The following is a 14,678-nucleotide window of genomic DNA, read 5'->3' as shown; positions in this document are numbered from 1 at the left end:
TCGTCAAATTCCTCCCGGACTAGCCAGCTCGCATGCAGGCTTGTTTCAAGGCAGGAATAGCAGAGGCCAAATTGGTTGCGCAGGACCTAATGGAGTCCTCAGTGGATGATAAAGATGCAACCAGTAGGGCCATCTGTGTGGCTGACATGAGGCGTACAGCGTGGCTCAAAGCTACCAGTTTCAATCTAGTCGCGCATCCTCGACCTCCCATTTGACAGAGGAGACCTTTTCCACTCGTCGCTATACTTACAAAGCCAGCACTGAAGAGCTTTCATCAGGTTCAACCATGAGCTGACAGAGGTCGTACCTTTGGCGGGTTTAGGGGTTTTCAGGAGCACCGCTCTAGGCAGCCAGACGGATTCCCCCAGCCAACACTGGCAGAAACCGCTGGAGACCTCACACAAGGGCTTCTTTCAGTCCCCCTCCCAGGCACCTGCGTCAGGGAAAGAAGCAATGACTGGATCAGGATCCACAGTTCTCCAGTGGGGGGGGGGCCAGGCTTGCTCTTTTGTGGACCTTTGGATACTATCTGTGGGCTTGGGGCTACCGCCTTCCTATACCTCATGTTTATCCTACCCACTGCCCCATTTTGCCCCTTTCCGCCCAATCCCCACCCTTCCCCCACTCCTCCCCTCAGCTTGGGACACCATCTCTCCTTGCAGAGATTTGTTCTCTGGTCGAGAGCAAGGCAGTAGAGTAAGTTCCCCCCGCCCCCCTCTCAGAGAAACTTTGGGTTCTTCTCATTGCACTACAGAAGAACCAGGTAGGCCTGTGAGTAGTCCTAGATCTGTCCATAAACCTTTACCTACCCCTTCAAAGGTTCAATATCGTTACGCCAGTACTGATAGCAGAGGCGCTGTGTGGGGGAGACTGGGCGTGCTCCCTGGATCTGAAGGATGCATACCTGAATGTCCCAACTTGGCAGCCTCATTGTTCCTTCCTACGGTTTAGTATCATGGGCTCACACTTCCACTACAAGGTCCTTTCATTTGGCCTCAATTCAGCCCCGAGGGTGTTCACTAGACTAGGCTCATGAATGCGGTGGCTGCACTACTCAGATCAGTGAGCCACCAGGTTTATTCTTACTGAGACTGGTTGGTTCGTGCAGACACGCCAGAGCAAGTAGAGTATACAGCGGCCAGGCTAATGCAAACTCTCTACGAATTGGGGTTCTCCAACCTCAAGAAGTTGTAGCTCCAGCCTAGTCATTGACCTTCCTGGGCCTCATCTGGGATACAAAGGAGAAAATATTTCACACTGCGGACATGGTCACAGAGATCAAAAGGGCTACCAGGCATTTCCTCAGCAGAGGTGACATCTGCATGGTGGTACCAACACCTGATGGGGATTATGGCAGCCTGCCTCCTGGCAGTGCCTCATGCCAGAGTCAAAATGAGGCAGCAGCTAAATTATTCAGCCTCTTGGAGCCAAGAAGCTGGTTCTCGGGCAGCATTAATCACCATATCAATGCATCTTCACCAGGATTTATTATGGTGGAGTATTGATACAAATCTCATGGCGGGCAGACCCTTCAGACAGCCCCGACCTACGTACACTGATGACGGATTCCTCTCGAGGGATGGGGAGTCACGCTGGGCAACCTTGGTGTGCACGGCCGATGGTCAAGAGAGGGCCAGGACAAGCACATCAATTGCCTCAAAATGATGGCCATGTGGCTAGCATTGAAAGCCTTCCTCACGGTTATCAAAAAACAGCCTAGTCTGCATTCGAAAGGACAACTCTACCTCCATGTACAATCTAAACAAACAGGGGAGCACCAGATCACCCCCTCTGTAGGCTAATGATCCATATATGGAAATGGGCCTTGGCGAACAGCATTTGGCTCTCTGCGATCCACCTGCCTGCCGGGCGAGTCCAACCTAGAGGCGGACAGGCACAGACTTGGGGTCGACAACTATGAGTGGAAGTTAAACGAGAGGGTGTTAGACAAGAATTGAAGTAGTAACACTGTAAGACTACACAACACTTGTCTATTTAGTATTAGGTAACCTACCTTTTGGTATATGGCTGTACTACACCTGTTGGTAGTGAGACTCAGCAGCTTGGCCTATCTGAAGAGGGTTAAATGTGAGCTGTAGCAATGAAATGTGTAAATGCAAGTAGCCAAGTAACACTTATACACACTTATACTCAAAGTTTCACTTAAATAGTTATTTAACATCAATTTTTTAATAATTGCTCTTTAAAAAGGGCAAGATATGTAACTATCAAATATACTTTAAAATACTTTTCCAGAATCCGCAATCTGCCTATGTTTTAGTCGATTCTCTTTAGAGAGGCTTTTTACACACTTCCTACATTCAGAGGTGACTTCATTCATAAGGACAGTAATTGCATTTATATATCACTGGTACACTGCAGATTCTGAGGTTGCAGAAAGGAAAGGTTAAACAGGTTCTCAGGGCATGCAAGTATACTTAAATCTTCCAATCAAATCTAGACAAAACCTTTCCCCACAATAACAGTCTTAAAACAAGCTATCGCCTCTGAGGGACAGAAAATATCAGTCAATGGAGTAGAAGAGTCTGCAGCGAGCTAGGACAGCCAAATTCAATTGGAGCACAGTCCATGGAGCTGAGGCACTTCGTAGTTAATAAGTCTTGCACAAAGTTAGTTTTTGTAGACCTCACTTGTAGGGTCGTTAAACTTGTGGAAAGCAGAGTAGCAATCAACTCTAACAAAAGTAGCCACTGCAAGTCTCAACTGAGAAGAGCAGAGCTAAAGACACAGAGGTAAGTAACCCAAGTCTAAACAGTACCTCTGGTTTGAAGAAGAGTGGTCCAGCTGGATTCAGTCCTGTTGCAGCAATGCAGATCCTGGTTTCCTGAGTCTCAATCGTGGGGACAAGAGGGAGGATGTCTGGAGGACTCCTGTGGTAGTAATTTGGAGGTTGTCGGCGGCTACAGGCGCTTTTCGGAACAACAGCAGCACCACCATGGATCTTGGATACCGGTTGGGCTTCTCCAGCATGGGGCCTGGCACGGATTTGCATGCTCATGAATATTCCCTGTAGTCAGGCTGGGAATCCTCGGTAAAAGAAAAGTTTGTTTCGTTTCTAAACTGTCTTTTCAAACCAACCACTGAGCTCTGGTTCTTACTTGCCCCCAGCCAGTCAATGACTGCCCTCTACCTAAGCCCCTCCTATGGCAACCATCTTCGAGCTTTTCTGTGTTTTTCACTTTTGTGATGGATAAATTAGATTTTTTGGTCAAATGGAGCCTGTGTGCTCAACTATTTATCCTTCCGATTAACGGTTTTCAGCTTCTTTTCATGCCTCTCGGGGGCAGAAATTTGTATTCTTGTAATCTTTCAGAAGTTCGTCAGGCCTACACCACGAGGATCATGTCGGTTGAGGAGGCCCGCACTTCCCTCTTCAAGCTGTGCTCCAGCTGCGGTTTGCGTGATGTGTTCATGGACGACAAGCATTACCAGTGCCTGTATTGCTTACACAGACGGATAAAGAAGATTGTGAGATCTGCCGTAGCTTCACTAAGCACACAAAGGATCGACGTGGTTCAGGGCCACTACCCCAGGTGTTTCACAGGGGCATGTCTCTTCTGGATCCAGCCAACCGGAGCGGCCTTCTAAGTCCTTTCAGGGCGCTCCATCTGTGGGGATAACACACACGGCCAAGCACTGCGAGTCAGCTTCTGTCAGGGTCGCCGCTCCTGCGGACCCCGCAATGCTTAGGGCGCGCTCATTGTCTCCATCAGCATCGTTATCCAGCCACTGCTCCAGCTCTTCGTCCAAAACGGAAGTCTGCTACCCCGGGGAAGCTGCGGGAGACGCCGGAGAAGGCCAAGCAGGACAAGGTGCCTGACCTGCCTGTAAAGGAGCAGGCAAAGCAAGACAAGGTGTCTGACCTGCCTGTAAAGGCCAAGCAGGACAAGGGACCCGGCCTTCCCGTGACGGCCCTGGTGCTCCAGGCCGAATTGTCCACCTCAGTGGAGTTGGTGGTGGCCTCCCTCTCGAAGGCAAAAGGGGCAGACCCTGCCCAGGGTGCCCCGACGGCAGCTAGAGACACTCTTCCTCCCAGGAGGGAGGCGTTAGCCAAGCTGGTTCGAAGACTCCGGAGGAAAGGATGCCGGACATCAGCCCTAGACCGACCCCCTCAGGACCTGAAGAAAAAGGGGAGTGGGGCAGTGAAGAACTCCAGGGAACTGACAATTCTTCGTTGGAGGAGATGCTTTCCGTCCAAACCATTCAGGGTGGTGACGACGATAGAAATGTCGGTACTATGCCCCACCGGAGGCGGCGACTGGCGACAGTCGATGGGGATGACATGGGCGCTGGGCCCATTGACCCTGTTTCCCAAGTGCCCCCGAGAGACGTCTCGCAGGATATCCCCTCGGCGCTTCACACGCTGGTGGTACCACCAGCGTCGCCAACCCCGGTGACCCCGTTGACACCGGGGCAGCCAGCTGTAAAGGGGAGACATTCTACACCTTGATTCCAACCATCGCTGGCCCCACCCACCCCCCCTCCCTAGAGGGACGGGTACGGACACAGCGACAATGGACACAGACGGCTGAAATCCGCCATCGCCACAGCCGCCAAGAGCTTCTCCACCAGAAGAAATGGGATCCTTTTATTCCATGACCACCCATGCATCAGAGCTTTTCCAACTCGCCCTGGAAGAGGAGGAGGGCTTCCTGTATTTGCGCCGGGAGGCGAAGAGGAAGATCATCCTGTCGTCCCGCTCCTGAAAAACGTTTTGGATGAGGGGCTGGCCCTGCTGAGGAACCCCACCTCAACCCCTGCAAAGAGAGACCTGCTCAAAGTCTCTGCCGTCGGCAACCACAAGGAAGAAATTGTCGAGTGCGGTGTCTTCTTAGTCAGCCCCTCCGGACAACAAGGGGAAGAAATTGGATTCCATGGGTAGAAAGGTCATCTACTCAGCGGTGACAACGGTCAAGGTGGCCACTGCCCTAGCGATGGTAGCCAGGTATGACCGGGAGCTTTGGTACAAAATGGCTCCTCCTGGATTTCCTCCACGCGGACAAACTGGTTGATGCTTTGGAGATCCAGGAAGGCGAGGTGGCGTCGGACCACGCCATCACATTGGCACTGGACATCGTGGACACGTGTTTCCGCCAGATGGGCAACAGGGTTTGCCTTCGCTGTCGTGGCTGACTCAAGGCCGCAAGGATAGCACAGGCGCAACGTGCGCACCTTGGAAACAAGACACGGAACAGAGGTTTAATCCACGGGTCCGCGCTTAGAAACCTCTCAGTATTAAGCGCGTCATAAGTAACATATCATATCTAATCAACAATGGCCACCAACTTCTGGCAAGAGGTCCAGAGGAGGGTCCTGGGCATGCCGTATCGACGGAGACAACCTGTTAGGGAAGGCCATTGATGAATCCCTCCAGGCCATCAAGACTGACAGACGACCCGTGCCTTGGGCGCCCACCAGCAACACTGGCCGTCCTTTCGTTACTCAAGAGGGAAGTCCAATAGGCGGGGGCTCTTCCTCTGACCACCAACCCTCTCTATCTTCGACCCAGGAAGCCAACGGGGGTCGCTCCAAGACCTTCAGAGGTGGCTGTCATTGTCAAGGGCCCAAGGCGGACAGATTACCTCTAAGCAAGATTGAACCAGGCAGGATGCCGGCCCACCACCCATGAACCCCAGTGGGAGGCCAGCTGACTAATCTCTTCAGTGTGTGGAAGACTATCTCCACCGATCGATGGGTGCTGGATGCTCTCGCCCACTGTCACACCTTGGGATTTCAACAAAAGTGTACGCTAATACTACTGGCGGTCCATGAGTAAAATCCCATTCCCTCCGCTACTGCTGGAGGTTCGGGCCATGTTACGCAAAGGGGCGATCGAGTTGGTTTCACAGTGACTCTGGGGCTCCGAAGTTTACTCAAGATACTTTCTTGTATGAATGAAGACTTGGGGCTGGAGGCCCATTCTTGACCTACGACTGAAGTACATAAAGTCCCACAAGTTTGGGATGGTAAAGCTGCAGCACATGCTCTGCCAGCTGGAGCAAGGAGACTGTTGGATCTAGAGGACGCTTACTTCCACGTCACCATACACAAGAAGCATCACTAGTTCCTGCGTTTTGTCATCCAAGGGAAACATTACCGGTTCTAGGCTCTTCCCTTTGGACTGAAGTCTGCACCCTACCACCAGTGGCAGCCCATCTGCGGCTGCACGGGATCCACGTGTACCCTTACCTGGACGATTGGCTCATCTGGCCCAAGTCAAAGGACCTCGTCTACCACATAGCAAGGACCATCCGGCTGCTGACAGAACTGGGGTTCTCAGTGAATTATGTAAAGTCCTACTTGACTCAATTGCAGCACGCGCTGTTCCTGGGGTACAGGCTCAACACGGTGTCCTGCCTGGCGTCTCTTTCAGAGCAGAGGATAGCCAGCATCTTGGGCAAGGTTCAGTGGCTGTTGGCACTGAAGATCGCCACAGTGTGGACCATCAAGTTGCTGCTTGGCATGTCATGCATATACCTGATTTGGCTCTGCAGGTTGTGGATGCGTCCTCTAAAGGAAGGCTTCAGTACAAGATTGTGCGCAATAAGTTCCATCGAGCGATAAAAGTGGTGGGTCGTATGCTCCAACATTGCCGGGGGCACGGATTTCCAGAGCCCCCGTACCAGGAGGCGGTCACGACAGACACTTCCACAGAAGGATGGGGAGCTCACACCGAATGTCTTCACGCCAGAGACCTGTGGCTGCCAGAAGAGAAGACGGCACACATTAACATACTGGAACTGCGGGCAGTGTTTTGGGCCCTCGGGTCGTTTCTGCCGTCCCTCAAGGGGAAAGTGGTGAGGGTCTTCATGGACAATACCACCACAATGTTTTACATCCAGAAGCAAGGGGGCACCAGATCCCCAGCGCTCTCCAAAGAGGCGCAGGACTTGTCGCCCAAGGGCTGTTACTCTTTCTTTTTCACCTGGCAGGAGTAAATGACAGTTGCTGACTCTCAGCACGGAGCTGCTCTTGCCACGAGTGGGAGCTTCGACGGGATAAAGTGAACAACCTTTTCCTCAAATGGGGGCAGTTCCCAGATCGATCTGTTTGCGACGGCGACCAACACTAAGTGCTGGAGGTTCACCAGCAGATTCCCCCAGCTGGGGAGCATGGGGGACACATTCTCATTACCTTGGGAAGGGCAGTTCCCTCCATTACTGCTACTTCGAGTCATCAGCCAACTCAGACGGTACTGGTGCAGGGTGATCCACGTTGCACCAGTGTGGCTGAGGCAGATCCGGTACCAGGACCTTCTCAGCATGTCATCGTCCCCGTTGCCCCCCATTCAAGCTGCCAGTGGTCGCAGATCTTGTCGCCAGGGAAGGTGGCGCAATTCTGCAGCACGACCACAGATCTCTGAACCTGTAGGCCTGACTTCTGCAGCATTAGTGTGGTGGCTACAATCTTCTGGCGGACTGCAGGGAGGTACTTGCCAAGGCCAGGGCATCGTCTACTTTCAAATGCTACGGACACAAATGGAAGTGCTTTGCGACTTGGTGCAGCTCGCAGAAGATCAACCCTCTGAGTCACGGCTCCTGAAGTACTTCAACATTTACTGTCTTTGGTTAAGTTGGGGGTGACTCACGCCTCCATGAAGGTACATCTGGCGGCTGTCACCAGCTACGCCAGGTCTCCGGGATGGTCTTCACTGTGGTCGCACCGTCTAGTTAAGGAGTTAATCAATGGACTGTTCCGCTCGTTCCCTCCGGTGAAAGCTACGGCCCTGGTGTGGGAACTCAATGTGGTGCAGACTAGGCTCATGGGGGCCCCATTTGAACCTATGCATTCAGTCCCGCTCAAGTTTGTCATTTAAGACCGTGTTCTTCGTGGCCATCACCTCTGCAAGACGAGTGAGAGCCAGGCCCTATCCTGCAAACGGCCTTACTTGACTTTCCATGAGGCGAGGGTGGTGCTGTGGACGCACCCCTCCTTCATGCCCAAGGTTCCGTCGGTATTTCACCTCAACGAGCCCTTGGTGTTACCTGTGTTTTTTCTGACCCCTTTGTCGCTGGCTGAAAGCACTCGCTGGATGTGGCTAGAGCGCTGAAGTCTTACGTGGCCTGCACAAAGAGTTTCCTGGGGAACTCCTCAGCTTTTTGTAAACTTTGGTCCTGTGAACCATGGAAGGGTCCTGTCCAAGGCTTCCATTTCCAGGTGGTTCTCCTGCTGTATCACTGTCATCGGTTGGCAAACTGACCGTTGCCTGGCCGTCCGAGAGCCCATTCTAACAGAGCGATTGCTGCTACAACGTTGTTCCTTTCTGGTGTGCCCAAGCTCGACATTTGTGGGGCTGCTACATGGAGATCTACGCACACCACCACAAAAGTCTACTGCGTCGACAGGGATTCCAGGGAGGAGTCGGCCAAGCAGTGCTGCCTAACCTGTTCGCTTGAAGGTGAGCCTGGAGAGGAGTTAAGAGATTGCTTCTGTTGAGCCTTGCCACTTCCTGTGGTTGTGCATGTGTGTACGGATATTCTTTATTCATGAGCATGTGAATCCATGCCAGACGCCATGCTGGAGAAGGAACAAGTTACTTACCTGTAACTGTTCTCCAGCATGGGTCCGGCATGGATTCACATGCAAACCCTCCTGCTCGTCCCTCTGCAGCTCTTTTCTTGGTCCTACTGCCTCTTTACGTGCTACCAAATCTGAAGATGGCTTCCAGATGAGGGCCTTAGGTAGAGGGTAGTCATTGGCTGGGAGCAGTATGACCCAGAGCTCAGTGATTGGTTTATGGGAGAAAGACTGTTTAGAAACTAAAAAAAACAGATTTTTCTTTTACTGAGAATTCCCAGCCTGACAACAGGGAATATTCATGAGCATGTGAATTCATACCAAATCCATGCTGGAGAACAGGTTACAGGTAAGTAACTTGTTCCTTCCTTCATTCCTTGAGTCCTGCTTCTGGATGGGTCCTTAGACTCCTGGAGCTTCTGGCCGGATTGATATGGCATTTATAACACGCCTATACACGAGTGATTCAAGGCGCGACAAGGCATGGGAGGCGAGACAGAGACCCTACTAGGCCAAGTGCCATGCAGATAGCACATGGTTAGGGGGAGGGAAAAGTGCAGTACATGGGAGGAGGGCAGGGGGGAGAGAATAAATAAGGTAAAAATACGACCGGCTGGTGGCAAGTGCAGACATCAGGTGTTAGTGGGACTATTAGGGATGCAGAAAACAGTCCCCAAGTGCGGGGGTTCCAAGGAAGGCAGTGCAGGGGTGCAACTGGCGGGTGAGGGGACCTGGGTCCGAGATCAGAGGGTGGCCAGGTAACGAGTGCAGAATCAGTTTCAACCAGGAAATCAGCAGGGGAGAGGAGGAGAAAAACCAGAAGCAGAAGGGTTTTGAGGTGCTCCCGGAACCGGAGATGGTTCTCAAGTTTCAGGGAGGCTGTTCCAGAGGGAGGCCCCAAGAGATCTACCACCAACTCGTTGCTTGGAGAAGCGACTGACCCTGAGGAAGTTGGAGGTGGATAAGCAAAGAGTTCGAGAAGGGAGATGTTTAGGAAGTGAGAGTTTAAGGTATTGTGGCCCCAGGCCACAGAAGGCCTTGTGGATAATGCAGAGGGTTTTGAACTTAATCCTCGCAGCCACTGGGAGCCATAGCAGAGATTTCAGTCCTGGAGGGATACAGTTCCTGGGCTTGAGGCCAAGGACAAGTCTTGCGGTCCTGTTCTGGATGAGTTGCCGAGGCCGGAGAGTAGAAGCAGGCAGATTTAGAAAGAGGCTGTTGTAATTGTCCAGCCTAGAGACAACCAGAGCTCTGGAGAGAGTGAGCTTCTGGGGCAAGGAGAGGAAAGGAAGAATCCCTCAGAGGTGCAGCTGGGAGTGTGACTTCTTAGAGATGTCAGAGATGTGAGGAGAAAAAGAGTGTGGAGTCGAAGATGACCCTGAGGTTTTTAGCCTAACATGTGAGAGTAGGAGGAGGGCCAAGAGAAGAGTGCAGACGTTTCACTAGACTATAGATTTCTCCACCCCTGGCACTCAGTTCCTGCAACAGCAAAGTAGTTCAGCCACTCGGGGAAGATGCTCCAGTGGGGTTCGTCTCGGGGTTAGTTGGTGCCACTAACCCAAGGGAAGAAGTAGTCCCTTCCGGAGCTTCTCTTGTCGATCAGAAAAAGGAGATTCAGTACAACAGCAGTCGTTGACTCTGCCTCTAGTCCCAAAACCCTTGTCTTTTCATTGCCTAGCATTTCGGTGCTGTCTCGGGAGGATAGCCCAGGGGCAACGCACTCGACTTGAAAGTAAGACTAAGCGGAGAATTGCAGGTTGGATCCCAATTACAATATATTCTTTATTCATGAGCATGTGAATCCAGGATACCAGGCCTGACGATGGGCAATATTCATGAGCATATGAAACCATGCCGGAGAGCAAGAGTTACAGGTAAGTAACTTGTTCATTCTCGCAGTTCATGTAGCCTGAGAAGAAAACATAGCGTTGGACGCTCTGAGCAGGCAAAGCACAATCTCCCACGAGTGGAAGTTTGGTCAGGAAGTCCTTCTAGAGATAGTCTCCCTTTTGGGAATCCCCCGGGTGGATCTGTTTGCATCCAGTGTCAACAGGAAGTGCAACCATTTTTGCTCCAGGGAATTTCCTCAAAGGAGCTCTGGGAGACGTGTTCGGAGTGGACTGAGAATTTTCACTCCAGTACGTGCTTCCTCCAGTCCCTGTCATTCTTCCTGTCATGAGGAGGTTGAGAAAGTTTGGAAAGTACATGATCCTGATCGCTCTGGATTGGGCCAGGATAACTAGCGGGTGTGGAGGGGGTAGGAGTTCACTAATTTCTTACCAAATGTGGTATCTGAGTTTCATTTAACTCAGAAAATAGTGTTACCTGCTTTTATCCGCCTGTTCATCCATCTAAGGAGGATAGATTGTCGCTTAGACCCAAGAAGGGCCTTGAGCTTCTACGTTTCCAGAATGTCTAACATCAGACAAGACGACCAGCTCTTTGTGGGATATTCAGGGCACACATTGGGACAAGCTGTCACCAAACAAACCATCTCACAATGGATTATTCTGTGCATTTCAGAATGCTATATATTGTCTGGCAAAGATCAGCCCGATGGGTTAAGAGCACATTCCACCCGTGTAGTGGCTACTACTTAATTTCTTCAAAGAGGGGTGCCCTGTACAGGACCTCTATCGTGCGGCTACTTGGTCCTCTCTACACACTTTCTGCCAATACTAATGTCTGGACTTTGTGCCAGGAGGCAGAATTTGGCAAGGCTGTACTTCACAGTATTATTCAACAATACTTGAACTTCCTTCTACATACTGCTTTGGGAGTGTATCGAAGATGAGGAATATGTGGTAGGACACAATAGTTTCGAACAAATTACACCTGGTAGTAATCTTTCAACTGGATGTTCCTCCCATGTATTTCTCATCGCCTTCCCATCCTTGCCCTCTTACTTGCCGAGAATTTCTGTGTTTTTACACCTGCTCTTTCAACGTCTGGGTCACCCCTTTAAGACAGCTACGCATTGGATGGAACTAGAACATAGGCAAGGGTCGCTGTGTGAGCTACTTATACCATCGTCGACATCATGGCCGAGGACCGGATGGAGGCAGTTGAGGTCACCAATCAAACCATGGCGCCTGATACTATGAAAAATGTCTGATGATGCAGGCAGACTTGCGAGTATATCAAAGATGAGGAATACGTCGGAGGAACATCGAGCTGAAAGAACATTAACAGGGGTAAGTAATTAGTTCTTCATGAATGTGATTTATTTCAGCCAAGTATCCAACCTGCACTCTTTGTTTGAATTTTGGCTTTTAAAACACTTATTTAAGGACTATTCCTTCTTGGGTATAAAAAAAAGTAATGAGTGTTTGAGATTGTGGGAGAGGTCATTTAGCTGAATGAGAATTTGATCCACTCATACTGGTTTACGTATTTCTTTTAGTTGTGGATTCCAATGGTGAAATTGATGACCCAGTTTATTGGGGCAAAGTAGTAAGACCACTAAGGAGTGTGGATCCCTCACAGAACGAATACCAAGGAATGATTGAAATCACAGATGAGGGTAAGTATATAATGGTTTTTGCAAGTATGGGAGTGTTATTTCTACTGGTTAACTATTGCTTTGTACATCCCATTGTTTATCTGGCTGCTTCATGCAACTATTGGTGAATCATCTTTTCTCCAGCATGGGGTCTGGCATGGATTCACATGCTCATGAATATTCCCCGTCGTCAGGCTGGGAATCCTCGGTAAAGAAAACAGTATCAGTTTCGTTTCTGATCTGTCTTTCGTAGTAGTAATCAATCACTGATCTCTGCGTCATACTGACCACAGCCACCAATGACTGCCCTCTACCTAAGTCCCGCCTCTGGCAGCCATCTTCAGATTTTTACCGCACGTTCAAGTGTTGGGATCCTCGTGCTATTGCTCTCGAGCGTTAGTGCTATTTTTTCACGTTTTTCTCAAAAAGCTTGATTTTTTTTTCAGTCAAAAAGAGCCTCAAGTTCCACCGATTCTTCATCCGATCAACGGGGACCCGTGTCGGATTCATCTACGCCCCTCAAGGGTGAAGATTTCGTCGAGCTACGCTTTTGGAGGACTCCAGAAGTTTCTCAGGCCCATCTCGGACATGGCCCAGGAGAAGGGAAGCTCGACGCCTGGAAAGCTGTTCAGGGTCTGCCCTGGATGCCAGCTTCAGAATGTCTTTAAGGAGGACGAACACTCCTTTTGTCTTTACTGCCTACATGAGGACAAGACGCACGTGGAGAAGGACTGTGCGTTTTGCGTCAATATGTCGGAGCGGACCATGAAGGACCGCCATCAACGTCTCGCCAACTGGCTGGAAGGGAAGAGTCCGTCAGGCGAGAAGAAGAGGAAGAAATCCGAGCGGTCTTCTAAGACCTTTGCGGACGCCCCGGCGACGGGGGTCCAACACAAGGCCAAGCACCGCGAGTCCGCTGGCACCGGGAGAGCCAAACGGTCAGGCTCTATGGGCGCCAGGCAGGGCGCATCCTCCCCGGCACCATCAACCACGAGCCAACGCTCTGGTTCGGGTAAGAGGAAGGCCGAGCACCCGGCGAAGCTCCTGGAGAGGCCCCGGTCGAGCTCGAAGGCCCCATCGGAGGGAGAGTGAGGCAGTGCCCCCAGCCACCAAGGAGAAGGCGGTGAACGCACCTAAGGTGGTGAAAGCCTTAATCCATCCGGCCAAGGCCTCTATCGAGAGTCGCGGCGGCCCTGGCTCAGCCTGTGGAGGCTACACCAGTGGTGGCGACCTCGGGGCTCAGAGTCTCCCTGCCACCGCGGAGGGAGTCCTCTTTTATGCCCATCGACAGGACCCCCGTGAAACCTCCGGAGAATAAAAAGGGGGGCAGGAGGTCGTCATGGATTCAGCCTCAACCTCTGAGGAAGAGCTGATCGAGGTCTTAAGCCACGGCGTTGGCGTGGAAGAAGACCAGCCCGTCGGGAGGGATCCCGACGTAGGAGACGACGGTATCGTCGAGGGTGCCGATGGGGCCCCTGACCGCCCATCGGACTCCCCTCAACCAGCGCCGCAAGACAACTCGGCGGCCATTTTGTTGGCTATACATTCCTTATGCTAGGAGATAAGGACGAGACTGCCGTTACCACCAGCGGAGGAACCGCTCCCGACGGGGGACCCGGAGCCAGGCCCTTCTGGGAGCCCTCCCCCTAAGAGAAGGATTCACCCTCCACCTCCTTTTCAGCCATCGCGCCCTGTTCAGCCCTCCTCCCCGTCCACTACTCGTGGGGATGACACGGGGACTGACACGGCCGCGACGGGTACGGACGAGGTTTTCGACGAGGATCTGCCGTCGTCACCTCCCACCCGGGCTTCACCGCCCGACGAGATTGGATCGTTTCACTCCATGATCGCCAGGGCATCCGAGCTCTTCCAGCTCTGCCCGGAGGAGAAGAAGGAAGGTTTCCTTGATCAACGGCGCGAGGCCAAGAGGAAGACGGTCCTCTCCGTGCCTCTACCGGACGATATTTGGGATGAGGGCCTCGCCCTCCTCAAGAACCCATCCACAACACCGACTAGAAGGGATCGGTACGAGAAGAAGTACCGGGTCCCGGACGCGGCCCCCTTGTGCCTCCGGGCACAGCCGACCCGCGGCCAGGAAGAAAGCGGGGGGGGCGGCCTCCACGTCGACTTCCCCGCCGGACGGCGAGGGAAAGAAATTGGATACGATGGGACGCAGGGTCATCTCGTCTGCAGCGACGACGATTAAGGCGGCCAACGCCTTGGCTATCGTAGCCCGCTACGACAGGGAGCTGTGGTACAAACTGGCCCCCCTGCTGGACTTCCTACCGGACGACAAGAGGGCGGATGCCCTAGAGATATTGCAGGAAGATGAGGTGGCGTCGGACCACGCCATTACGATTGCGACGTACATCGCAGACACTGGATTTCGCCAGTTGGGCAACGGCGTGTGCCTTAGGCGGCGTGGATGGCTCAAGGCTACTGACTTCCGTCAAGACGTGCAGACCAGAGTCTTGGACATGCCGTTCGATGGAAACCTGTTTGGGAAAACAGTGGACGATTCCCTTCAAGCCATCAAAGCAGACACGGAGACAGCCCGGGCTCTTGGGGTTCTACAGCAACGGCGGCCGCCCTTTCAATTCGGCGGAGGCAAGGGTGCCTCCAAAGGTTCCGGCGGCGG

The 14,678-nt window shown here is 52.2% G+C and overlaps 1 protein-coding gene across 6 annotated transcripts in view; it reads left to right on the top strand.

The window, feature by feature from the left end:
- CSDE1 (cold shock domain containing E1) overlaps positions 1-14,678 on the top strand; it is a 1,384,522-nt gene that overhangs the window by 1,047,158 nt on the left and 322,686 nt on the right. For all 6 annotated transcript variants that reach the window (XM_069633412.1, XM_069633411.1, XM_069633408.1 and 3 more), the window contains one exon: positions 11,942-12,061. In XM_069633412.1, the coding sequence (XP_069489513.1) occupies positions 11,942-12,061 (120 nt within the window). The remainder of the gene's footprint in view (positions 1-11,941; positions 12,062-14,678) is intronic.

The sequence above is a fragment of the Ambystoma mexicanum genome, chromosome 13 (assembly GCF_040938575.1).
Source record: "Ambystoma mexicanum isolate Mex_15411 chromosome 13, UKY_AmexF1_1, whole genome shotgun sequence".
Classification (NCBI taxonomy): domain Eukaryota; kingdom Metazoa; phylum Chordata; class Amphibia; order Caudata; family Ambystomatidae; genus Ambystoma; species Ambystoma mexicanum.
Note: the sequence above shows the minus strand (reverse complement) of the source record. Positions and strands in the feature narration are given on the sequence as shown.